Source organism: Poecilia mexicana, unplaced genomic scaffold, assembly GCF_051168715.1.
Source record: "Poecilia mexicana isolate PSO_F unplaced genomic scaffold, ASM5116871v1 scaffold_5, whole genome shotgun sequence".
Taxonomy (NCBI): domain Eukaryota; kingdom Metazoa; phylum Chordata; class Actinopteri; order Cyprinodontiformes; family Poeciliidae; genus Poecilia; species Poecilia mexicana.
Window position 1 is genome coordinate 1,905,091 of NW_028263374.1, and position 26,295 is coordinate 1,931,385.

General features: G+C 39.8%; 2 protein-coding genes across 3 annotated transcripts; both read right to left on the reverse strand.

Annotated features, from left to right (window-relative positions):
• Nucleotides 1-1,740: 1,740 nt before the first annotated feature.
• Nucleotides 1,741-18,484, reverse strand: cdc42 (cell division cycle 42). Of its 2 annotated transcripts, none has more exons than XM_015012072.2 (6): nucleotides 18,386-18,484; nucleotides 11,169-11,309; nucleotides 10,817-10,889; nucleotides 10,474-10,583; nucleotides 9,067-9,264; nucleotides 1,741-3,291 (listed from the first exon to the last, which is right to left on the reverse strand). In XM_015012072.2, the coding sequence occupies exons 2-6, from the start codon at nucleotides 11,271-11,273 to the stop codon at nucleotides 3,202-3,204; spliced, it is 576 nt and encodes a 191-aa protein (XP_014867558.1). In that variant the 5' UTR covers nucleotides 11,274-11,309; nucleotides 18,386-18,484; the 3' UTR covers nucleotides 1,741-3,201. The 2 variants fall into 2 exon arrangements, with proteins under 2 accessions (XP_014867558.1, XP_014867557.1); XM_015012071.2 differs by having other exon boundaries at nucleotides 18,348-18,464.
• A 363-nt stretch (nucleotides 18,485-18,847) lies between these two features.
• Nucleotides 18,848-21,677, reverse strand: snrpe (small nuclear ribonucleoprotein polypeptide E). The gene is made up of 5 exons (XM_015012073.2): nucleotides 21,499-21,677; nucleotides 20,588-20,614; nucleotides 20,440-20,502; nucleotides 20,129-20,207; nucleotides 18,848-19,053 (listed from the first exon to the last, which is right to left on the reverse strand). The coding sequence occupies exons 1-5, from the start codon at nucleotides 21,550-21,552 to the stop codon at nucleotides 18,998-19,000; spliced, it is 279 nt and encodes a 92-aa protein (XP_014867559.1). The 5' UTR covers nucleotides 21,553-21,677; the 3' UTR covers nucleotides 18,848-18,997.
• Between the last annotated feature and the right edge of the window lie 4,618 nt (nucleotides 21,678-26,295).

A 26,295-nucleotide genomic window follows, 5' to 3' on the forward strand; every position in this document is an offset into this window, starting at 1 on the left:
TGTGTTCTGGGTGGAGGTAAAAAAAACAAAAACAAAACAACATTGTGAAGCATCATAGCTAGGCAAGTGGCGTCTCCCAGTTTTAGTCAGAAATACAGATTTATTTCCATGGTTACATAGATAAAAACACACAGAAGACCTCACATTGTAAACAGCTGAGCTGTCTGAACGGTGATTTACTGCCCAGCTCAGATAAAAAGTTAAAATCCTCAGCATGCCTTTCATCACAACTCAGTATCTGTGCAGATCATCATAAAATTCTCTTAAAAGAGGGTGTAGCACCATAACCCTCAGCTACCTGCCACTATAGTGTGTGTGTGTGTGTGTGTGTGCAGTCGAACTGTGATCAAATGACTTCAGAGAACAGAAAGAAAACCAAAAAACATTTAGACTCATTCGTCAAACTCGAAGACCAACAGAGGCCAGGTGGCGTGGCTCTGCGGCCGAACGCAGAAGCATCTGTGTATGAGCGCTGATATTTCAGCAAAGAGGAATGGCCTTGGTTCACGCTGTGCCATAATTAATGGCTGTCAGCGGCTCTTTAGTGGAAGGAGGCGCTGACAGACAGCACTCCAGAAACGCAGGGAATGCGTGAACGCCTCACAGGGGTGGATGAGGGAGCCTCCCAGCTGGGCCAAACAGGTCACTGAGGCTGGGATGGATCCCCCATTCACCGCCATTCAAGGACATCTATATAAAATGTAAAGGGGTGATCTTTATCTCTCAGCCTTAGCATTACATCCACAAACTGGTGGTGACTGTTTCTGTTCAAACCACCCATGAGGGCAACGACTGGAACTGCTGGACAAATGGTCTGTCATTTTCTTTGTTGGAACGCCTCACCGGGGAAAAATACAGATAATCACATTGTATAATTTTTAAATAATTCATTTACATTTTAATGCTTCATGAAATTAGTATTTCATTCGGTAGAAAAATAGAACTCAGTATTTAGTACAGCTCTTTGTTTCTAACTTCAGGTGTCTTATAACAAGCTCAGATGCAATTAGAACAGGTCATGAGTGGAGGATTGAAGAGCTTGGTGGCAGTAATGCATCATGTTTTTTGGCAACCATCATTAAATTCTAGTCAAAGAAGGATTTTGTTTATTTATAAATTTGTGTAATATATTTAGCATGAGGTACAACAAAGACTAACCTCTTGATAAATTGGATGTCTCAGAGGCCCACTGTCCTGCATGGTTTAGACGTTTCCTCACAGCTGAATCAAATGATTGAATCCTCTCTTTTGCAGCAATTGGAGGAAACAGCAGGTAAACTCCTAAAACATGCAGGTCACACGCAACTAATAGTTGTCCTGTTAACCTATTCTAACACTGCATACAGCTTTTTTACCCCTTGCAGAAATCTGTTCCTCTCCTGTAGCAGTACAAACATTTTGGGCTTCGTTCGTCTTTCACTGTGGGCAAAATGAAAACTAAGTGGGCACTGCCACCTTCTGGTTAACAACAGCATGACAGGCTGTAAGGAAGTAAATAAAGATGGAAAATATTTCTTGCTTACATCAAATATATTTTCATTATAATTTCACCTTAAATAAGGTCCAGTCTCTGTAGAACATATTTAACATGATCAAATCACTGTTCTAGTTACATAACTGTTCTAGAAATAACTTCTAGGATCCCAAAAGCAAACAATTCCTGACTCATGACAAATCTTTTTTAAAAACTAATTCTCTTTCATGGATCCTTAACACAAAAGAAAGACAAGGGACACATGGTAAAGGCAATTAAGGTATAAGTTTAATATTTCTGAAAAGAATGCATATACAAAGAACAAACTTTAGACAAAGCATTTGGTTCTGCACCAAAAACAACAACGGGTTATAATAATTATACTGACTTGGGCTGGAGATCAACCCAACTCTAATCCACCAGTAAAAAAAAAAAAAAAAAAAAAAAAGTCAGTCATTTAGGATCTTTACCAAACAGTCACTCTGGCCAAACTAAGCTCAGACATTTTCTTGGTAAAACTGGCAGGTGAGAGTTCAGATGAGTTCCGACCCCTAAATGTGAAAGGAGTGAAAGTAACCTTTTTATATATTTATATATTTTATATATAATAATAATAACCATAAAAAAACAACACAAACAGAAATAACGAAGAAAAAAAATGTTTTGGTAAAAACACCTGGAGCCTACATCAACGTTGTGTGCCAGCTTACATTATAATTACATCTGTTTAACCTATCATTTAGAACAGAGACCAAGGCTCAGCTAAACACACCACCACACAGTTTGAATGGGCTATAACACACACCTCATATATGAACACTAGAAGGAAGGCACCAAACTCTGACTCGGCACAGAAATCTGGTGATCAGCTGTCTAAAACGCAACGCTCCGTTCATCAGGACGTCTGCTGCAGCGCTTCAAAGTGTGTGGCAGTGATGATGTTCCAAAGGCGTCCTGCCTTACCCTCCCTTGGTCCCTGACAACGCATGAACAACACACCACTTGTTCTGCTAACACTGTTTAAAAGTTCTCTGCTTCTACAAAAAAAAAAAAAAAAAAAAAGAAAAGGCCGATTCCTGTGGAGCCGTCGGTGCTGGACGCCTTTGGCTCTTTGAGGAAAACGAGCCTCGTTCCAAAGGGCCACACAGGGCGGAGTCACACTCTGCCCTGTGTGACTCTGGCCAATTCATCGGCCACAGTTAAACATCCTCTAGTGGTTAGGAGTGTGTCCATTTGGAACGGGAGTTAAATATCCGGTGTTACTGAAGAGCAACAGGGTTTGGGGGAGGTTGGCAAATCAAATGAAAAGAAAAAACACTACATGTCTAGCGGTAGTGCTGAGAAAGAACAGAGGTGGTCAGACGTTGACCACACTCACCGGTGAAGGCGGGGCAGTACGCTGACTCACACCTGACAGAATGAGCTCTGAGTGTGTGTGTGTGTGTGTGTGTGAGAGAGACTGGTATCTGGCCAGGATAGCTTCATGTTGTGTGTGAAACTTGGAATTATTGCAGAGAATAGTTGGAAACCTGGTGGGCTGCTTTGTAGGACGACGATGCCAATCAGCCTCAGCAGAGCCAGGGAACACATGTGGGGGAGGATGTTGTACAGGTGTATGTGAGATGCATGTCTTTGTGTGTGTGTGTGTGTGTGTGTGTGTGTGTGTGTGTGTGTGTATGTGTGTGTGTGTGTGTGTGTATGTGTGCTTTGAGAAAAGTAGGGACTTCTCATAAGAGCACACATTTGCGTTTCTTCTTAGGCTCTGGGGGCTCCAATGCGGCCAATATCGCCTCATCAAACACATTCTTTAGGCCTTTCTGTGGACACAAACACACGGGGTAAAGGAGCGGCACACACAGATGAAACTAAACAGGAGCAGAACATATTAAACAGCAAAGCGGTGTCAAACTTCCTTTATAGTGCACAAGTCTTCACATACCTGCTGCTTATTTTACCACAAACATGTTGAGATTTTAAGTGATGGACCAACACAAAGCAGAATATCGATGTTGGCATGAGAAGAAAATGTTGCATGGTCAGAGTTGTCAGACTGGCTGGGTTTCCACCCAATTTTGCTAACAACTATTTGCTGTTTTTGAACATGTTTGGCTTGGGGCAAAGAAAAAAAAAACACCTTTGAGTAGTTTGTTAAAGTTTGTCCTGCATTTCACAACATTTGGTGGGTTTTTAGAAAAGTTTCAGAGGGACATTCTTTCCAAATACTTGTTGGTGTATAGAAGGAATGCACAAAACCTAAAAAAATGCAGTGTTATTGCACTTAATTTATTGTTGAGTGCAACACTGTCAGTAATTAGTCTTTGGTCAATCAAGTATCAATATTTAGTAATATTGCAATCAAGGAATGCCAGGATAACATCATGATTTAAAAAGGACTTGGCGCCACCAAGAGTGTTCAAAGAGTTCAGCCTGTTGCAGTCCTGATGGGATCTGGGTCTGGTCAGAATGTCACAAACACGACCAAAAATGCTGTGAATCGTCACAAGTCTGGCTGCAGTCGATGACGTAAGGGACACAAAATTTTATAATATATATAAATATATAAATATATCTCAACTTTCTTTTTTTAGCATTCAGAGTTTTTCCAGTTGGAAATGATTATGTCAGATGGACACATATTGCAGATTTGTGAATTAAATTGAATCAAAATCATACTTGTGATGTCAGATAAACATTTATGGTTTTTATGAAACAGTGTGTGTGTGTGTGGGGGGGGGGGCGGGGTGTGTGTGTGTGTGTGTGTGTGGGCATGCATGTGTGTGAAGGGAAAATGGAACGCTGCTGCCATGTGGAAGCTGGTTGGCAGCATTCAGGTGGATGAAGCTAAATATTCCAGCATTCCAGGAAGAAAAGCTGACAGAAGCGTCAACAGACTCCCTGTAAGACCGGCCGAAACATTCAGCTGGAGCTAAAATGAAATACTTGAGGCCAAAGTTTATTCATTCATTAGAATAGACTCGTCAAAGTCCAGTCAGAAATCGTATTTAGAATCTGAGGAAACACTGGGAAAAACTTGAGTTAGCATCATTTTCAGTTGAGACAAATGAAGAGCTGTAGCTGTAACCTGAACTCTGTCCCAGTTTGGAAACCCATCTTCTTAACAGCTCACAACAATACTCAACTCTGATGGTCCATCACTTAAAATCCTAATAAATGCATTGAAGTTTGTGGTTATAATGGCATAAAATGTAAAAAAAATAAAATAAAATAAAATTAACAAGGGTTGCATATACTTTTGCAAGACACTAACTTAGCAAATGCAGAGAGTTTGGGGAAAAAAAAAACAAACAGAAAAATAATACAGATAGTTGCAAATCATTTGATCAACTCAGAAGTGTATCGAGGTGTGTGAGAGGCTTGGTGATCTGACTGCTGCTTCGATCAGAGGCAGTGAGACAAGCAAGTGGAGGAAACAGAAAAACTCCTGAATCAGTGCAACGCAAAGAAAAAAGGGCTGAAGGTCCCCCTCCCCCTGGACAACTGAAAATACGCTTTAAAAAAAAAAAAAAAGTGTTTTGTGTAGAAACAATAGTGCTGAGCTAAGTTAACATGATGAACGTGTGTGTGTGTGTGTGTGTGTGTGTGTGTGTGTGTGTGTGTGTGTGTGTGTGTGTGTGTGTGTGTGTGCGTGTGTGTGTGTGTGTGCGTGTGTTTGATCTGACATCAGAAGCTCAGTCCTGTGAGGATTGATCGCCCAGACAGAGAGAGAAAGAAGCTTTTCAAACTGTACCCAACACTATCAGAACACTAAGTGTTGAGTGGTTTAAAGTCTAGTTCTGCAAAATAAAACTTCATGAACTTCATGTTCTGTTCATGAAACTTTTAGGCTGAAACGGCAACATTGTGTTTATGTGAAGCTTAGACATGTTGACAGATTTTACCTCACTGTGATTTCTCTTCCCAAACTACAAAAAGGTAGAAGATAACATTCAGAACCTTTTTCTAACCTTCCCATTTAATCAATAATATTAGGAGAAGATTTCTTAAGATTTCCAAATCCAGCTTGTTTCATAACGGAGATTCAAAGTTTAGAAACTAGGGCTGTTGTAAACGAATATTTTAGTAATCGAGTAATCTATCGATTATTCTTTCGATTAATCGAGTAATCGGATAAAAAAAAATTCTAAAATGAAATATTGGTAAATCTGGCATAATACCGGTGTTACTATCAGATATCGATATCAGTCCAATTTTTCATATTTGAGCATCCCTAACAGTTGCTTTTTTGTAGTTTAGAAAACTAACCTGTAACAATAATAGCTCACTTTCTAAGTTAACCAGAAGAAAAGTTATAGAAAAATATGAAATTATATTGAATTTAATAACAAAGAGGCAGGCTCACAAATATGCTTATAAAAATGTCTACAATCCAGCTTTTAGTTTATGTATTCATCTTCAGTGAGTTTAATAGATTAATTAAACTCACCTTGCCACCTAACCTGTCACGCTTTGGGTTTGAAAATACGGGAAATGCCGCCTGGAGTGGGAGGAGAGGGCGAATGAACGAACGTAAGATGGGTGGAGGGGAGGAAATAGACCAGCGGACTGACGAACCGTTAGACCGGGGGACGAACACGGGGGAAGCAATACGGGATATTTACGACACCTTCACTGGTCACACTCAGAAACTCATCTACCAGCCATGTACGATGCGCTCCGCCACCCGTTTCTTCAGACCGGGATATGAAATGTATTGTGCGGTTCGTCGGTAAAGCTACATTTACACGGTAAGCATCAGCTACTCAGCCGCCCGCCCTGTTCAGTCTATCCGCTCACCTCAGCGCTCTTCCCGCCGTTCGCTTTCAACCAACAGCCCCGGAGGAGAAATGCTGCCGTACTCCAGGCATTCCCCCAGTCATTTTAAGGATGCTTATTGGTTCCCCAAAAACGATAAAAAGTCGGGCATTATCATCAATCAATAAAATCCCCACGGGCCAATCTTGAAGATTGGACTTTATGCCGCTGAGACTTAGCTTTTGTCAACAACTCAGAGGCGGAAGTGAGAGCTCCGCGCAACGCAAATGAAGTCCCGGCCGGAACACGGTGCGCTAAATAATAAAACATAAATTAACGAAGCTTCGAGGCAGGTAAATTTTCCTCGAGGAATTTTAGTAATCGAGGTACTCGAATCATTCGAGGAATCGTTTCAGCCCTATTAGAAACCTTCCTGTTATCTGCTTAAAGTCTGCGTTCTCTCTGGAAGCCTGAGTGAACCACAGATATTTAAACTTCCTTATATCTACACGCTTGCTTCGGTTTCATTATGAACACGTCACTGGCTATGTTTCCATCCAACTGTCAAGGAAATTTTGAGCCAACTTTTGAAATGCCACAAAGAGAGAAAAAGAAAATATGAATTAGGTTTCCGTTTCTATTTTTTTTACTGGTTCAGAGCGAACAATTCAAAACATAAAGTTAGTCACATGTTGACGTTACAAATAGGAAGTAGAAACTACAATGGATCACACATCTTAGCAAAATGGAGAGGTTTTCAGGAACGTGTTGCTATCAGGTAAGTAGGACTTGTTCTGTTACGTCAGCTAGTGTCGGCGACATAGAGAGAGAAACGCATTCCTAATGAGTCTAAGCGGAAACAGCTCATCAGTCAGGTGAGGTAAACGTTTGCTACATCAGAACGTTTTCTGTAAATGTCTTTTCATCTCCACTTTAGCACATTAACTCTACTAACTTCAGAGCAGCCAAAAACCACCTTAAGGGAGCAGGAAAACATTTTTGCAGAATTGAGGAAGTTATTTCAAATTTTTAACATTTCCATCAACATTTCCTAAACCAATACTTTCAAATGCATGAAAATAAAAATAAAAAAGTATTGATGGAAATTTACTGATGGTGAAGAAAGCTAACTTAAGGTCTTCTTTTGCCAGTAACAACCTCCACACAAGAGTTTTGCCGTTGCTGTGACCTCGGAGTTCAGAACCGTCCCATCGCCAGCTGACTTCTCAGAACACCTCCGTTAGAAACAGAAAGTGTTGCTTCCTGTTCCATTCTGACCCAGCAAGACATCCTTCTGACCTTAATTAGAACCAGCTGACGCAAAAGCTCAAGCTGACAAACAAGGAAAGGGCCAACGTCAGCCCTACATGCCGATGAACAAACATTAGCAACGCTGCACCATCTGAGAATACATGATGAACAATGGAAGAGAGAGAAGGCGGGATGAGGAATGTAGAGGAGGTAACTAACGGCAACCAGAAGAGGAAAAGACGAGAGCTGTGGCCCAGAGAGATTAAAACACACAGCACTTCCGCTTTCTCTGAGTCTCAGGTGGCTCTAGGGCAGCTAGGATAGCTTCATCAAAAACATTCTTCAGTCCTCGCTACAACGACAGAAGAGGACAGAAAACAGTGGTTAGTAACCAGGGCAACGGGATGGATGAGAGGATTAGAGGAACATGGCAGAGTGAGGAGGGAAGTGAATGAAAACAGAGGGAGGAAAGCTGCTGGGTCAGATGGAGCAGAGATGGAGGATCACATGCAGCTGGGTGAGGGCTGAGATTAGCAACAGGACACAGGAAGTGACATTAGCAGCCATGTAAGCATTATGTCAAATAGAGGAGGAAGGAAGGAGCGGAGCACCGAAACCGAGGCTACGCCTTGGTTTCATCAACACTATTGTTCTCTGGCCATGTGAGGTCATGTGTGTTCCCTTCCTTCTGGAGTCCTGCAGTCCGGCCGGGACTGGGACAGCTCTCTGGACCTGCTGACTGTCCAACAAGGACACACCTTATGGTCTGTCCACTCTGCTGTACAGATCTCTTCTAGAATAAACCAGTATTTCTGCCTCCCTGTTAGTGAGATGTGATGACAGGAGAAACTAAGCAGAAGATGATAAAAGCAAAGATGTATTCAGAGGAGTCTCTGCTTTTCTCACACCAAACAACCAAATTTAACTCTGGGTGTTTTAACGCCTGATAGTCCAATGGACTCTGTGGACCGGGGACAAAAGTTGAAACATTTGTTACATTTTCAGCTGATGTGGTTCTTTCACACCGCACTCTATTAAACCATCCAAAGACATTACTAGAACTACTAAAGGAAAATCTTCCTTCTTCACAACATGTAAGTAAAAATGGAGTGGCATCAGATTCTAGCTGTTGTACAATTTCTCTTTTGTCTTTGGTAAAAGTCTTGAAGCCATTTCTCCCACTAGGACTGGGTATACATGTTGGCGTTGGCTGTATTTACCCAAAATGACTTGTGCCGTAGTCAGCTTCCAGCTTTTGGAGGGGTCACTGGCATGCTTGGCGTTCACATATGCATTCAAACCAGAGTTCAGTGAATATTCTATCAGATGTATAATCTATTGATTTTGATCGCGTGTCTATCACAATATACTAGGATTTAATGTCCAGCCCTACTTAGTGAGGTCAGCATTTGACCTTTGTAGCCTGGCATGCAGAATAAACCCATCCACTACAGCATGCAGCAGGCAGGGTGTGGGAGTGAACATGTTCCTCTTTCCTCCACTTTCTTTCTTCTTGCCTTTGATATTTCAGCTCAGCCAATCTAGCAGTGTGTGACGGTACATTAAGTGTGTTTCTGTGTAAAGGTTACCTGTGTGAGGGCTGAGCACTCCACATATTTAACTGCCTTGAGGTCTCTTGCCAGCTTCTCTGCCGTCTCTGGGGTGATGGGCTTCTGCTTGTTCTTGGCCAGCTTCTCTATAGTGGACGGGTCGTCCCTCAAGTCGATCTGCGTCCCGACTAGAAGGAAGGGCGTCTTTGGACAGTGGTGGGTAATCTCAGGAACCCACTGTGGAAACACAAGAGGCTAGGATCTATAGCAAGGCAATGCTGACTTACTGACTGACACAAAGTGTTCATATTGTATTCGTTGCTAAAAGGTGTCCAAAACATTATCTACTGTTTCTGACAGACGAGTGGGAACAACTCCACCCATTCAACAATGGAAACCCCTTCCATACTGGCATTTGGTCCCAGTAAGAGTTTCCACTGCATCAGGGTGGGCAATACAGACTTAAAAGTCTTATCACAATACTAAGTACAGTGATGATATGAATGACTTATTATTTCTTTTTTAGGTAGCTTTGGGTATGGCTGTGACTGAATTTGTAATACTTTTCTTTAGGACACCAGTCACATAAAGAAGGGTGATTTATAACACTAAACTGCACACAGCATTAATCTGGGTTTTTTTTTTCCAAATTTGTTATTTATTGATACTTTAATTGAAAAAAAAAAAGTAAAACTAACAATTCCAACAATAGAGACAGTTTTGGGGGATTTAAGTAATAATTAAAATTTACCGTGACAATGATTAATCAAAATTCTTAAACTAAGAAATTCAACACAATAAATGATAAACAATATGATAAATGCCCACACCTGCCATTGCATGTTGATTTATTTTTCTTACTACTAAGAAGCTTTGATGGAAAATAGGAACAAGTAATAACACTCACATTTCACCAATAATTCAATTTGACTTTTATATTACACTTCATTTCCACTGGGTCTGCCTCTGATCCATGTTTGGGCCGTTTGACTCTGATGACATATGACAGCGACCAAACCCAATTAATCACAAGCAGCCTCTGGCAGATATTAATTGGAGATATCTGACCAAAGTTTTGTACAGAGAATATGGATGCTAAATGTAAATTCTTGGTCATCAAAGATGTTATGAAACATCCCCAAAATGCTTATGAATCGTCTCATATTAAATATCAACCCATAGTAGATACTTCTTTGTCAACACTACAAACGTGGGTGCACCGACTGCAGTGTCCTGGATGATCACTGATCTTTAAAAACCCTAATTTGCTGATTCTGATTCTAGTCTATCACTTTTTTTGCCTGAAAAGTTGCTAAATATAGCAACAAAATTGATGAGAGTACAGCTGGGAATTTATTGCAAATATTATGTGTGTACAATTTTACGAAAGAACATGAAGTCTATTTATCTTTTTATATACGTTTACATATAAAAATAGTCAGTTACCTTTTCTTTGACATTTTCAAAGGAGGAAGGGGACACGACTGAAAAACAGACGAGGAAGACATCTGTCTGGGGATAACTCAAAGGACGTAACCTGTCGTAGTCTTCTTGACCTGCAGAATCCAAAAAAACACATCCACTCACACTGGTAAGTCTTAAAACTCATCAAACTAGATATTTACACAAGTTTGCATGTGGATTTGTGGATGAGCTTTGAAAAAGCCCCTTTCCATTTTAAGCAGTTTTATTTACTTAGACTGCACATTCAAATGTGATTCCCATTAGGTGGTTTCAAATGTCATTTCACATTAGAAAATGAAACACTGAGGCAAAACCAAAGCCATACCTGCTGTGTCAAACAATCCCAAGGTATAGGGTTCCCCACCGATCATTACAGTTACAGCATAGTTGTCAAACACCTGGAACACACAAAACAAATCCTTGTTAGGCTCAATAAGACATTCAATTTGATATGCTTTTGCTGACACTGTAAATAGAAGCTAAATATAAATATATACATATATCTGTTTGCACTTTTATATCACAATGAATGTGGATCCCAATTAGATCTTTCTAAACCCACCTCAATAAAATACATTACTGTTCTGGCACCAAAAAGGTTCAGAAAACGACTTTGAAAAAGTGAACAGTAACACAGCGATTCCAGTGTCGCCTTGTGTTTCTGTTGGCATACATACCGTAGGTACATATTCGGAGGGGAATTTGTTTGTAGTGTAGGAGATGAGCAGGCAGGTTTTACCCACAGCACCGTCACCGACTACAACACACTTGATGGTCTGCATAGCTGTGGTTTACAGTCTATTCTACTCATTCAAGACCTGCAGAGAAACACAGAAAGGAAATCAGAAATCTTTAGATTACTATGGATAAAAATTATTATTTTTTTGGAACTCAGAAATTTAACAATTCCAAAAGATACAAACTTCAACTTACGTTGACCTCTCAAGTATCACTTTGTATCTCCATTTGAATTGAATATACATTTAAAATTAAAAATTACTTAAACATCCAGCAATTCAATACCTTTTAATCCATTTAGAATTCTATTTAAAATTAAAGCACAGTGATTAACAAATTCACATTTGGAAGAAATACAAGGAGTAAGGCTTCAAACTCAGACCTGGTACACATGTAGCCGGTTTCAGTGTTTCCCCCAGGAACTTGGCCTTAGAGGGTGTAGGGGTTGTTTGTAGGAGTACAGATTGATCAGCCAATTTCCTTCATTTTGGATGATTGATAAATTGGTCAATGCTTACAAGTGAAACTGATCTTATCTACTGATCTTTTATACCACCACAAGGCTCTGAGAGAGGGTTATGTTTCACAATGGTCAGCCTACTGTTGCCAACTTTGCAACTTTTTTGCTATATCTAGTGCAGAAACAAGCAGGCCAAACTCCGTCAGGCTTTGGTCATTAGAAAACTGCAATCGGTGCACCCCGACTTTCTTTTACAAACACCAATAATAACAGTTACTCCTCCTGCTACTTGCATGAGAACAAGCTGCTTCCATTAAAACAAAACTTTTAACCCTCCAGCCAACGACTGCTGGCAAGAGTTTTTATTGACTCTGTGCCTTTGGTGGGGTCGCACTAACCTTGTTTGCTCTTTTACAAGGTTTTTTTGTATGGCTTCATAAAGTGATGGACTGACTGCTTCCCCGCTGTCCAATCGTGACATTTACTGTGTTCCTTCTGAGCGCTGCGCTAAAATCGCGAGAGCGTTCAAAACGCAGATATCCTTGCCTTATGACTGTCTTTCTTTGAAACGCCAAAACGCAAAAAAAAAATTTTTGTTTCCCCACACGTCTTCTCCATAGCACAATACAGAACTGGATTGCTTCATAAGTGCAAAACATACAAAGAAGAGTAAAAAGAGCAGCTTTTACTTCTGAACTAACATTCAATAAATATCAGATAATGGAAACTGTTTTACTCCAACTGTTGTAACAGCTAGCAACAAAAACAGAAAGAAAAAAAAAAAGAAATCCCTGCTCATATTTTGAGTCACTTCAGAGATGCTGAAACCTAACTACAGGTCTGGCATCTGCGCCAATGTCTCAATGCAGCGACTGTGAAACAGCAAGATGGAAGCCAACTAAGCCTTATATAATCACTCGGTTTAAGGATCATTCGGTAGCGAGCCACAGAATCTCTGTTTCTGCTCCACAAATTACAGCATGTCAGCATTAAGCCGCAGCAGAGCTGAGCTCTACTGCAGCACTACATGGGGGCAGGGAGCCACTGAGGGACAGTCCACTTCCAAAATGCCCTCCTTAGAAAGAGACACAGCTGCTAACAACCAACTCTAGATGCTAAACACATTAAAACTGTCTCCTGACTGGGTAAAGCTGTTGTGAAAGCATGTCTGTTGGGCCTAGAACTGGACTGAAGGTTCTCTAGACAAATACTGTTTACGATAAAATGCAATAAACTTTATTGAAATTTAATTAGACATTTCTGACCAATTCTTTGGTTTTGATCAAACTAATAAATGAACTTTAGAGAAACAATAAGAAAAATGACGTGTTGTTTTGGAAGCAGTATGTGAGCAAATGATGTGATAGGGATGCTTTAACCAGGTTTTTTGCTGCCGATGCTCATACCGGTCACTGCCAATCACCTGGATTGGCTGTTAATTTTTCACTATTAGGAATAAATGCTACTATGTCGTCTGGCAAAATGGAAAAATGATCTGGTAATAAATTCACCAGATTAAGACAAAAAAACATGCAAAATACTTGCAGGCACAATACAATAGCTATTCAGTCAAAAGGACAACTGAAAAACCTGCAATCAGTAAAACAATATTAAACAGTAAGGCTCTCTGTACCATAAATTATACATAAATGAAATAAATCTCACAACACTGCCTATGTCAAATAATCTCAAGTAAAAAAAGAAAACATTAACTCAAAGTCAAATGCAGGTTGCATCAAAATAAACAATCCTAACTTACTAATTCAAAACTTCCTGGGAGCATGGCTAAATTGTTTGGTGCTGGCTCTGATTGGTTGTTTCTGACTGAGTGGAGTAATTCTGCAGAACACAGGAAGAGGCAGAGGTGACCGAATTTTTTTCTCCAAAGCTTATCTGTCTCATGTTAGGACAGCCAAAGTTTTAATATACTGCTCAAAAAAATAAAGGGAACATTTCACTTTAATTTTGTGTGTGGCTCCAAATTCAGGCCTCCATTGGTTAATAAATTTGATTATTAACCAATTGATGATTTTTGTGTGATTTTGTTGTCAGCACATTCAACTTTGTACAGAACAAAGTATTCAATGAGAATATTTCATTCATTCAGATCTAGGATGTGTTATTTGAGTGTTCCCTTTATTTTTTTGAGCAGTGTACATATGTAAAAAAAAAATATATATATATATATTCTTTTTTAAATATATATATAAATTATATATATACATACATATATCTTTTTTCTTCTTTTTTTGATTACATGCTGCAGGTTTAAGCAGACGTTCAATGTGAGAGTTCACCGTCTGGTGGAGGTGGAACGTGAGACTGAACATGCCAATATTACGTGGCAGCGGTCCAACAGCGAGAGCAGAACACAGAATCTTTTACCGCTAGCCCTATTATTTCAATAGTTTTTCAGATTAATTGCACACTGGGCCTCTGCAGACTGCGAAGTACGAGATGCAGGTGATCGGTTTCTGTGATCAGCAATAAGAGACAGTGGTCGGCGATCATACTGTTTCACGGAAATTTGCCAATCAATCAGCACGCCTCTATGTGATAGGATAATCAAGGAGAAAGCCATCCTATTTTGATAATCACACAGCAGCCCACAGATGCTGTTATCACCAACACATATCAATACATGAGCAACTTTTCAATGTGACGGGGAAAAAAAAAGTCACATGGTTTTGTCTCATTGATCCATATCGATTTATACTTGGTACTGATAAACTAAGTTCAGCTGTGAGGCTTTGCTTCAATAGATCCTCTGTGATTTCAAGCAAGAATATTAGCAGCTTATTGATAGATTTCTATTCATCTTAGATGAGATTTTCTATTACCTAAAGGTTGCAAGGTGGGTTAATTGTCAGCACTGTTGTCATACATCAGATCCCTGCTGGGGCCAGCTGAGTAGCGTTTCTCCCTGTGCATGGGTTCCCTCCAGACTCCAAAGCCAAAGATGTTCATGTTGGCTTAATTGGTCAAAATACTGCTGGTTTCTATTATATTTAATTGGTGAAAAAAAGGTTTTCATTTTCCAGCTAGGAAAAGAAAGGAGGAAAAAAAAAAAAAAAAAGACATATTCATATCTAATTTTAATCAGGCGAAGCTGCACCAGACAGTACTTTTTATGCTTGCTGTGCCGATACAGTATTCTTACTGGAGGACAGGTTATCCTCCATTCCTGTTGTGTAGTATCAGCACTAATACCAAGCAAAACCAACTAATTTATATTAAAGTAGACAGTAACTGATTTTCTGAAAGTAAAATTTAAATTCAGAATGTCTATGCGTGTAACATAAATTAGAGCAAAACTAAACGTAGAAAATGCTTTAATTCAGAGATAATTTAATCATTTTTGTGCATATAAAAACACTTAAGAAATTTCCATTAGTGAGCAGAATCACCTGATCAGTGGCCATTGTGATCCATTTTCCAATGACCAGGCACTATAAGTCACCATAACACCAGAGGTGTGCCGATTGATTGGCCACCAATCATAATTTCTGTGAAACAGTGACTGATCGGTGATCGCTGTCTCTTGTTGCCGATCACACAAATCGATCAAATGTATCTCCCTTCGCAGCCTGCCTGTGCAGCTTATCTCCTCTTTCCTTCACACTCCACAAGCACGCGGCAACAAATGCTTAGCAATGTAGTGAGGAACTTTAACACTCAGTGTCAATGGGGATGTTTGCATGTTGCGATGAAAAATTACCTCATTGGTGAAGCACGTCAAAATGCATCAACACGAGTCTAATATGACATTTAAAAAACAAGCACTTGACAGAGTTTGGCTACATCGACGCTCACTGCAGGAACAAAAAAGTCATCCGGATCAGAGTGTTGATCAGACAACAGGTAAAGCAGCGCAAAACTACCAACATTCACCCAGAAGAGCATGATGGTCAGAAAGCAAAACAAATAACCCGAAAATTATTTAAAATTATAAGAGCCAGCGGTGTAAGACGCTGGTTCTGCTCTCGCTCTTGGACCGTCGCTACGCGCTACTGGTAGTAGATAATAATAATAATAATAATAATAATAATATAATATTTCACAGACGTAGTGCCGTTCAACCTCCACCAGACAGTGAACTCTCTCACCGAACATCTGCTTGAAGCTGCAGCATGCAACTTAAAACAACAAAAACAGGTTTTACATATTAAAATTTTCACTATGTCCATGAGATAATTTATAAACAAACAAAAAATAAATAATCGATCTCCTCTGTCTCATCCAGACAATCTGCAGAACTACTCAGCTCAGTCAGAAACAACCAATCAGAGTCAGCATTAATCAGCTAGCAGTGCTCTCAGAAAGTTTTAATTTAGTAACTCAGGATTGTTTATTTTGATAGGCAGACTTATTTGACTCATGTATAATTTATGGTACAGAGAGAATTAGTGTTAAATATTTTACTGATTGCAGGTTTTTCAGTTGTCCTTTTGACTGAATAGCTGCTATATTGTGCCTGCATGTATTTTGCATGTTCATGTCTAAATTAGGTGAATTTATTACCAGATCATTTGTTAATTTTGCCAGATCACATAGTAGCATTTATACCTAACGCAAAAAATTAACAGCCAATTCAGGTGATTAGCAATGATAGGTGATCAGAATCGGCAGCAAAAAACCTGATCGGAGCAGCCCTACTTACAACATTTTGCCTTTACTGAGTGGCAGAGACTCAATTCACTGGTTTTAGTGTCAATGTGGTATTTCAAATGAAGTCAGAAAAAATACAGGAGCATAAAGGCTTTTTAAAAGAAAACTCCTATCTAAGGAGACTTTCTAGTCATTTATTCAGACTCTTGGTTAGTCTGGCTAAGCAAACCACAGAAACATTTCTATTTTATCCTTACAAAGCTTCAGCCTGTGTTATGGAACATGATGGATTCATAAATGTTGGCAGCCTTTAGAAAATCTCCGAGTTGAGCTAAGCTTCTACATTCTCTGTGGAAAACAATCAGACTGGTGTTGAATGGGTAACCACACTGATATTTCATATATTCTAAAGCCAGTTAAGAATGTGAACTCTAAATAATCTGTTTATATTTCAAACATAAAGAAAGTCTATTTCACAACAGTGTAACGATGCCTGTGCTGATATATTTGTTGGCTAATCACATCTGGAAAGCTAGGGGGAAAAACATTTTGAATTCTATTTCATATCTTATTATAATATAGATCATAAAGAGAGACTAACAGTTTACAAAACCAAATCTCAGAATCCGGCTGCAAAACTCTTATATAAAGTACATTTTAAAACACAATGGAGAATTTACTAGTGTTACTCCTTACACTTCAATTTTAAAGTCTACCCCTAAAAAAAAGTTGTACTTCATAAGAAGGGTGAAATAGGATTTGACCCAAACAGTAGCAACTAAACTATCATCACAACTCGGTGCTCAGCAAAAATGGGTTCTCAGTCATCTGGTTTCTAAGAATCTAAACCCACAGTTCTAAAGAATAAATGTGCATTTGGCACCAACTAAACCACCAGCAGCTCTAGGAAAGAAAACTATCATCTACTCTCCATTTTCAAACAGAACCGTTATCTAACGTGTCCTCCATGAAGCGGAGTATTAAGGAAAAATCTCAAAACCCGCCGCACTCTAAATATGTCAAACTGTTCTAAAGCAGGCAAAGCTGATGGCAGTGGCTGACAGAGGGTGGCTGCAGTTGTAAACGCTTTTAGACTTAATCCAAGCATTTGTGTTAGTAGGCCAGTAGGCATTTTTAGGACAGGCCTGTTAAACAGCGCGAAGGTTCATTCTGATATAGCAGTATTTCCCCAGTAGATAAGACTGAGAAAGAAAACCTGCCATAATATAAAAACATGTCTGAGATTATAATAAAAATACAAAAAGCATCGTGTCGTAATTTGCACTTAAAAAGCAACACGTTTTCAATTTTGTTCAATCAAAAACCAGACTGATGAACTAAACATACGCAGTTTACATCGACTGCAAACGTAGCATTCAAAATTGCGCTTCCTTTCTTATTCTAAATGGACCAGCATCAACTCCGAGAGGTTATATACGCCAACATCAGAATTTTAACATCTGGCCTTAAGTTCCAACGATAAAAGAACCGATAGCTGGCTGCTGCTGGCCTCAGCTGTTGCACTTCGACCACATCCCGGCCTCTGTGGCCTATTTCCTGCCGGTTCTTTAAATCGCCATCTCGCGATGTATTTTCATATGAACAACAAGGAATCGTTGGTAACTTTCGGTTATCTAAATGTTAGCCGTTTTGAATGTTGGACCGTATATTATTTAAATATAAACATACAACTAAGGTTTGTTTTACCTCTGTAAGCGTCTAACCCCTAGCTAACAACTAGAGAAGTATTGCTTAATTTCAAGCAATACGTTTATAGCCTAAATGACAATACGTTATGCAGTAAATAGCTTTGAGTAACGAAAAGGGTGAATTTACTTTCCGGTCTAATAATGCAGTCTGCTTACTTGCTTTACTAGCTGAATGCCGTCCTCCCGATAGCTTGTGGGCTAACGGGAGTGCAGCTAAATCTAGCGGATGCTGTTTCTGAATTGGAATAATTAGCAGCTATATCCCCGTTTTAAGTAGCACCACATGCTACATAACGCTGATACACTAAAAAGATAACAAAAAAAAAATATTAAGAACATACCTTAAACACTATATGTGGGTATTTATAATTTTCCGTACCGTATTCTCTATTTGGGTCTCAACACCGGGCGTTGGCAGCTCCACACTAAGGGCTTCCCAGTCAGCAAAGCAGGGACACGTCGAATACGTACTGACGTTTTACGTCATTCCGTTCATTCATTTGAATAACAGACAGCAAGGACAAACTTTTCCCAACAAATGGGCCTGGGATGTGCCCGAAGCAGTGAGTGAATGTAAAATTAATGAAAAAATATATAGACACAGATAAATATATTTATTGTTTTTGTATATTTATATTACTATTTGGTTATTAAACGATTAACCATATCCCGAATTGCTTTAATTTTTATTACCATGTACACACCTATATTGAACAAAAAATTATTGCTCTCATTCTGTATTTTATTCATTTGACTTAAATGAGATGGTTGCAATCATCTCGTTTGCCTCTAGATGGCAGTGCAGCTCAATGACCTATGTGTTAGGAATCGGATGTACAAATCTAGGAAAAACAAAATTTTATTTTCGAAATGGGACCATGTGGTTGAGAGAAACAATTACAATATTCATGCCATACAAACAAAACACAGAAACAATAAAAAAGGGAAAACATAATTCTAGAAAAGTCTAGAACTGTCAGAATCTCCTCTTCTAGTTGGACACGCTCTGCAGCAGTGTAATGTTGTCTCCTTTCAGCATAATCCTCCCTGGAAGACAAGGCAACATATAAGGATTTAGAAAAGCGACACGGAGACGGATCAGATGCAAATTAGAAAACAGATAAAAAAAACTCTGTATGTATGTATGTATGTATTGTATGTATAAAAATAAACTCTGTTTATACATACAATAATCGATATGAAGAGCAGACATAGCCAAACGCTGCTACAGCCCAGATGTGCTAAGGAATGCTAAAGCAAATCTTCTGTCTGAAGCTCAGACTTTATAATGTAGTCTCTATCCCCATTTTAAATGTTGAATATTTTAGCAATATTCTGACTGATGCGTCTTTAAGACTATCACTGATAATTGTCATTTACAGTTCTATATTATCATTTACTTACTTATTTTTCATTTCTGTTGTAAGCTGTCCTGGGATAAACAAATCTCCCCACCCCATTCGGGGATCAATAAAATGTTATCTTATGTGAATGAAAGTGGAAAAGACAGCGGTTCAAAAGCAGGAAGAGGATTATAGAACAGGGCATTCTGGGTAAATACAACTAAAACAAAGATGAGCCTAACACTAGCAGGAGAAATAACTTGTGTTCTTTTATCTAAAACAAGAGTGAAATCCTACAACCGCCAAAATCCAACGCCACCCCATTTTGTTTTTCCATTTTGTGAAGAAGGAAGTTGTGCTCAGTGTCTTCTTCAGAGGTTTCGTGTCATTTCCTTCTGTGGTTCTTGGTGCAGCGAGAATTTGGTTTTTCAAATAGTTTGGTTGGCTTGACTGAGTGAAGTGTAAAAGAACCACAGCAGCTGAAAATGTAACAAATGTTGCCATTTTTGTTTCCAATCAAACCAAATCTTCCAGACTATCAGGTGTGAAAACACACCAAAAGAGAAAAATTCAAGTGGTAGGAATATTTTGCAAGACGCTGTAGATCTTGCCCTGCCCCCACGACCCGACCCCGGATTAACGGCAGAAAATGGATGGATGGGTGTAGATCTGTAATAGAACTCCTCTTTTCCCTAATATGAATCAATGATTTAAAAGCAGTGAAAGGGTAATCCATCACTACAAGGCTGACCCAGGTTAGGCTCTTTAAGTCATATTACCCAGTGGCTTTCTGTTCTTGGTCTTCATGTGGATTTCCTCAGCATCATCCAGAACCAGGTTCATGTACTCATCAAAGCCCTGAAATCAAAACAGGGACAAAGTTTACCAGGGATTTAGCATTGCATAAAAACTATAATAACCTGTTCTAACCAGTTATTATTAACACTGTCTTTTAACAGGGTTCCAGGAATTGTGAAACTAACATCTAAACTAGTAGTTAATTTTTTACTATGTTTGGTTATTACTGGTTAAAACTTCTAAAAACATTTTACAAGCTGAATATTTTTGATAGAAATATTGAGGAACTTACAATAATGCATCCCTCTATCCGCATGTTGACCTGCTCATACAGCCACACCTGGATTCTGGAGCGCTGGGAATTAGAGAGAAAACCAAATCAGGCTCTCTCAATCTAGACTTTAATCGACTTGGGATTAGAAGAGAAAGTGGGAACTTACATTCTGCAGGTATCTGAAAATGAGGTTCTGAAACATCAAGTCAAGGTAAGCAGACAGACATGTATACTATTTTTTAAATTCACACTGAAAGAAAACTAGTTTTGTTGGTTCCAGTAGATAAAGCTGCTGTCACACGGTTGTTTTACACCCTGCAACATGTTCCAGTTTCATCCAGGTTTCACATGAGATGGCACGTTACTATGAGTACAGCAGGCCATAAATCTAATTCATTATGGGCCGTCAAATATTTACTTTAAACACTGTCAAACCCCCACACCCCAAACCAAACATTTAATTAACCTTTAAAAGAACTGCTCAACTTTACAGTTATTGCTTACTGCCATGGAATCAAACAGGGACAAAAAATAGACATATTGAGGCTTTTTTTAAAAGTCTGGATGTTTGATGACTTTTATAATCAGAATTTATGAAGCTTATTTAAACTAATTGGCTACAATTGGAATAGTCTTTTCAACTAACATCAGGGGTGTCCAAACTTTTTGGGACAAAATTGTTGAGTCACAAGTTCTCACGATTTAAAAAAACAACAAAAAACAAAAAAAAATACTGTATTGTAAATAATCTGTTGTCTTATTAACGTTGAATGCACATTTTGCACTTGAATCGATTCCTGCTAAGTTATGACTTTTATGAGATACTTGAAATTGATGCTAACTTTAACGCGGCAAAGTCTTTTCCGCTGCTAGGTTGTAAATTTGTCATTCAGTACCAGCTAGAAACAAACTTAGAAACGTTGTACATGCCCGCAATAGTCACTCCGAGCAGATTTTAAAAATGTACCAAAATACAAATTTATTAGCTAGCAACGACTTAGCTAAAAATTAGCCTAGCTGCTAAGTCATCTTAGCACCTCATTAAACGGTGTACCGTCGGTATGTTCAAAAGGATACAATGGGCTGCACCATAACCTTCTGGACCTTCTGTCCTTGTCCTCTGTACGCCATTTCTCCAACAAAAACACCAACGAGATGAAAGCGTTAAAAAACAGCACCCTTTCTGGCTTCAGAGCGCATTAACGTTCCACTCACGTTGCAAATCTGCTACAATGGCGCGTTTGCTTCCGCCTTCCGCGCCTGTACGAACGGCTAGTGAAGCGAAACAGCGCCTCCAGAGAAGGGAGGTCATAAATATAGAAACTTTCTGATCATGTTTGGGAAGATAGTGGCTTGAAATAATGTACAATAAACAAACAACAAAATCCATTACAATTTATTTATTTAGCCAGGTGAAATATAAGTGAAGTTCCTTTACAAATCCTTTGTGAGCTCTTTCTTAAAATATTTTCTATTTCTGAGTAGTATACAGAGCATCTGGAATTTATTCACAGCTTTTCACTTTTTTCACATATTTGTTATGTTAAAGCCTTATTTGAAATTGTATTAAATTAATCTCTTTCCTCAAAATTCTACACATCAGTTATGACAATATGGAAAAAAGATCTTGAGTTTTTTTTTGTTTGTTTTTATTTGCATAAATAGAAACCCAAGAAATTGCTTAACTGTCTCATGACCATGGGTGAAAGTCGTTTTAAATTCTTGGGGGTACTATGACAAAAAAAAATAATAAATAAAGGTAGCGAGCATTTTACTTACGCACACACACACACACACACACCTACTAAGGCATGCTACTCTGTGTTACTCACATTGTGGAGATCCCTTCACACGTCTACATTCCGGAATAGCACCTGACCCAAACTCTTGTCCGAGTTGTTTTTGAAATCTTCCTTTGAAATACAATCATGAAGCCCTTTTATCCCCAAGGCTCCTGAATGAAGCAAGCCAAGAACTTATGGGTTCTGGGTTTCTTATGTTTGGTAGAATAGTCACAGCATTAAATTGTCTGCGAAAATTAATAAAAAATAAATATAATAAGTCACAGACTGTTTCTAGCACTGTGCAATGATTAATACATGAATAATTCTAATGAATTAATAGTAATTAAAAATAATAGTGGATAAAAGGCTTCAGAACATTTATACCACAGCAGGTATGGAAAACCACAAAAGCAAAAATTAAATCATATACAAATCTATTAATCTCTCCATGTTAAATAAATAAAAAGTATAATGTTTTATTTAAATATTTATGTCAGCTTGAGTCATGCAGAGCTGAGCTGATCATTTCCATAGCAACAATCAGAAGCAAGACGTTACTCCAGAAGTCCAGTGAGCTCACTGATGAGGTCAAAGATGTACATCACAGTAGATCAAAGAAGTTCTAATGCTTGAATGCTGGAATCTCTAAGCATCAGTCAGGATCCAGACATTTCTTGGAGATTAAGATTTGTATAAAGCAACAATGTTCAGTTTTGCAACGGCGATTGTTCCCCTGATATTCCCGGTTGGTTGGGGCATTGGATATGCCGTGACCACCGGAATGAAGAAAGTGTGCGATCGTTTCTTTCCTGGGAAGGATGGCAACAAAGAAAACGATCAGGCTGTGAAGAAGACAATCTGTTTTGGAAAGGAATTCCATCCACTTCCAAAAAACAAACCGACACGGCTGGGATGGTTTGTCCTGAAAACGCTTTGGATGTTGGGACCTTGGACTCCATCTCGTCCTCTGTACGAAACAATACAGAGGATGACTGTACTGTCTCTGGACAAACCGACCCGGCTGGGGAAGTTTGTTCGGAGACGATGGTACACCATGGGGGTGAGACTACAGTCGCAGAAAAATCTGACCTGGCTGGGGTAGATTTGTCTGCAGCTGATCTCGCAGCCAAAGCTCTGGGTGAGGAGACAGCCAAAGCTTTGGTTTCCCTGGTCCCATCCCTACAGAAGAGTCCTCTGAAGGGGACTTTCACAGGGACCTTTGAAATACAAAGTTCCCCGGATGGGAAACTTTGTATTTCAGATAACAATAGAGCTGCTCCTTTGCCCAGAAAAACACCTCTAAATTTAAAGATTTCTGTTGGTGTCGAGGTTTCCTGTTCTCCTGAAGATAATTCAGCAGCTAACGTTGGCTCGGATCTGCCAGTTGTAGGGAGGACATCTGCAGGACCCGGACAAGCTGAGGAGAACTTTTTCAAGTTCTCCAGTGAGCTCCAGAACAGCTGGGTGAACGCTGCTTTCCAGAGCATCCTGAACCTGAGTGTCACCAAGCGGTGTCTCGCTCAGGAAAGGATTTTTCTGGAGGCATCGTCCATCCCCTGCTGTGGGAGTCTCTTACTCTCAGCTGTCCGTCAGCCCGGCAAACATTTTAGTCAGAAAGACCTTTCCCCTGTTCTGATGGAGCTGAGGGAGAAGAAGCTGCCATCAGGTGTGGGAAAGGATTACGACATAAAAAGTTTGCTGGAGTCTGTGTTGGTCTGGCTGGATTCGTTTGGCGGCGACACAGAGAGAGAGTTATACGACAACGACTCCTGCTCTAACTGTGGAGCCACTACCCTCAGGCTCCTGAACAATGGCGCCCTGATTGCCCTTCCACCAGTATTATTTTCAACCAGTATATCTATACTGCTTGAATACTGGTTGGATTTGGCATGCAAACGCCGTTGTTCAGGCTGCGGGTCACCCTGGCAGAAAAAACACTGTCTGGCCGATAACAAGGTGCTGGTGTTTTTTCTGCACAGGTTTACCAGGAAGTACCAAACAAAAGCCACTCAGACCATAGAGGTGCCTGCAGAATGTGGGACGGAGACGTACCACCTGTCCTCCGTCATCTGTGGGGATCCAAAGCTGACAGAGTTCTATTGTTATTTAATGAAGGGAGAACGAACCGTAAAGGCAGACAATAAGCATGACATGTCTAACAACGGTCTGATTTATATATATGAGAAGAACTGATCAGACACCAGAGGTTAGTTTCTCCAGCCCCTCCTCTGGAAGATGGCAAAGGGCCCTTTGGAGAGGAGTGTTAAGGAAGATTTTTATGAATTAATTAATTTTGGAAAAAGTTTGGCTCTCTCTCTTCCTTTATGATCCCGGGCCCTCTCGCGACGGCCACGTGTAGTCACTCAGAAGAAAACAGCAATGCGTGTTGACGTCACAGAATTGCAGTTCAATCCAATAGAAAACGCATAAAATTACAACAGAAACTGCAGAAAAACAGACATACATTCGTTTACCTGACATAAATGGAAAGAAGAAAGAAAGAAAGAAAGAAAGAAAGAAAGAAAGAAAGAAAGAAAGAAAGAAAGAAAGAAAGAAAGAAAGAAAGAAAGAAAGAAAGAAAGAAAGAAAGAAAGAAAAGCAAAGACGTCCAAAGACATCTTTGGAGAATTGCAAGAGCAAATCTGATCTGTTACTCTGTATTAGAAAGTTTTATCTTCTTTTCTTTAATTTATGCAAATAAGGCGTATCTTTGCTCATCCAATCCAGGAGCCATCTCTGACCCTTTGTCTGAAGCCAGGAACCCCTGCTGTGTTTACGGCTTTTCATAGATGAGTGTGAAAAGCTAGAACTTCTACTGTATTGTTTTCCCACAGACAAAAGGCAGTTCAAACGATCCTAGCAAACCATCTGCTGTAACTACAGGTAACATAAAGGTCAAAAAGCCAGAATACGTTACTGATTTTAAAACTACAATTAGGCCATTTGAATCAAGACATGTTAGGTTTTAAAACTAGCTTATTTTAAATTTATTTTCTCAACAGGAGCTAAAAATATTAACATCGGAAGAAGAAAAACATCCTAGAAGACCTAATTAGTAACCATTTTGAGGCTGGAGAAATGTGACTGGGACCAAACATGTCTGATTTAAATTTAAGGGGCAAAAGGTAAAATGATTTGACAGGTTTCCTGTTTGCAGGTTTCTCTCCGAGCACTCCGGCTTCCTGCCACAGTTTGAAATCTCCACTGAAATGATCCAGTAGGCATAGGTGGACCCGTGGAAGCGTCCACCTATATATATATATATATAAAAAAAAAAAAAAATTCCCTTCTCACCCTCCGCGGGTGGTCTCTTTCATCCTCTGAGCTCGGGTCCTCTACCAGAGGCCTGGGAGCTTGAGGGTTCTGCGCAGTATCTTGGCTGTGCCTAGAACTGCACATTTCTGGACTGAGATGTCTGATGTTGTTCCTGGGATCTGTTTGAGCCACTGCTCCAGTTTGGGGGTGACTGCCCCGAGGGCCCCTATGACCACAGGCACCACTGTGGTCTTCACCTTCCAGGCCTTCTCCAGTTCCTCTCTGAGGCCCTGGTATTTCTCCAGTTTCTCATGCTCCTTTTTCCTGATGTTGTGGTCACTTGGTATTGCTACATCCACCACAACGGCTTTCCTCTGTTCTTTATCCACCACCACAATGTCCGGTTGGTTCGCCATTACCATCTTGTCTGTTTGGATCTGGAAGTCTTAGCTCGGTCATTCTCCACCACCTTTGGGGGTGTTCCCCACTTTGACCTCGGGGCTTCCAGTCCATATTCGGCACAGATGTTCCTGTACACTATGCCCGCCACTTGGTTATGTCGTTCCATGTATGCTTTCCCTGCCAGCATCTTGCACCCTGCTGTTATGTGCTGGACTGTCTCAGAGGCCTCCTTGCACAACCTACACCTTGGGTCTTGTCTGGTGTGGTAGATCTGAGCCTCTATTGCTCTGGTGTTTAGTGCCTGTTCCTGGGCGGCCAGGATGAGGGCCTCTGTGCTGTCCTTGAGTCCAGCTTTCTCCAGCCATTGGTAGGATTTCCTGATATCAGCCACATCAGTTATTTGTCGGTGGTACATCCCATGTAGGGGCTTGTC

Excerpts from the sequence above, each read along its gene's own strand:
- cdc42 (XM_015012072.2), bottom strand. The coding sequence starts at position 11,273 with ATGCAGACCATCAAGTGTGTTGTAGTCGGTGACGGTGCTGTGGGTAAA. Across the intron at positions 10,584-10,816 it reads GGGATTGTTTGACACAGCAG|GTCAAGAAGACTACGACAGG; the intron begins GTATGGCTTTGG and ends TGGATTCTGCAG. Across the intron at positions 3,292-9,066 it reads AGTGCTCAGCCCTCACACAG|AAAGGCCTAAAGAATGTGTT; the intron begins GTAACCTTTACA and ends TTGTGTCCACAG.
- snrpe (XM_015012073.2), bottom strand. The coding sequence starts at position 21,552 with ATGGCGTACAGAGGACAAGGACAGAAGGTCCAGAAGGTTATGGTGCAG. Across the intron at positions 20,615-21,498 it reads AGGTTATGGTGCAGCCCATT|AACCTCATTTTCAGATACCT; the intron begins GTATCCTTTTGA and ends TTGATGTTTCAG. Across the intron at positions 20,208-20,439 it reads GGATAGAGGGATGCATTATT|GGCTTTGATGAGTACATGAA; the intron begins GTAAGTTCCTCA and ends TTTTGATTTCAG.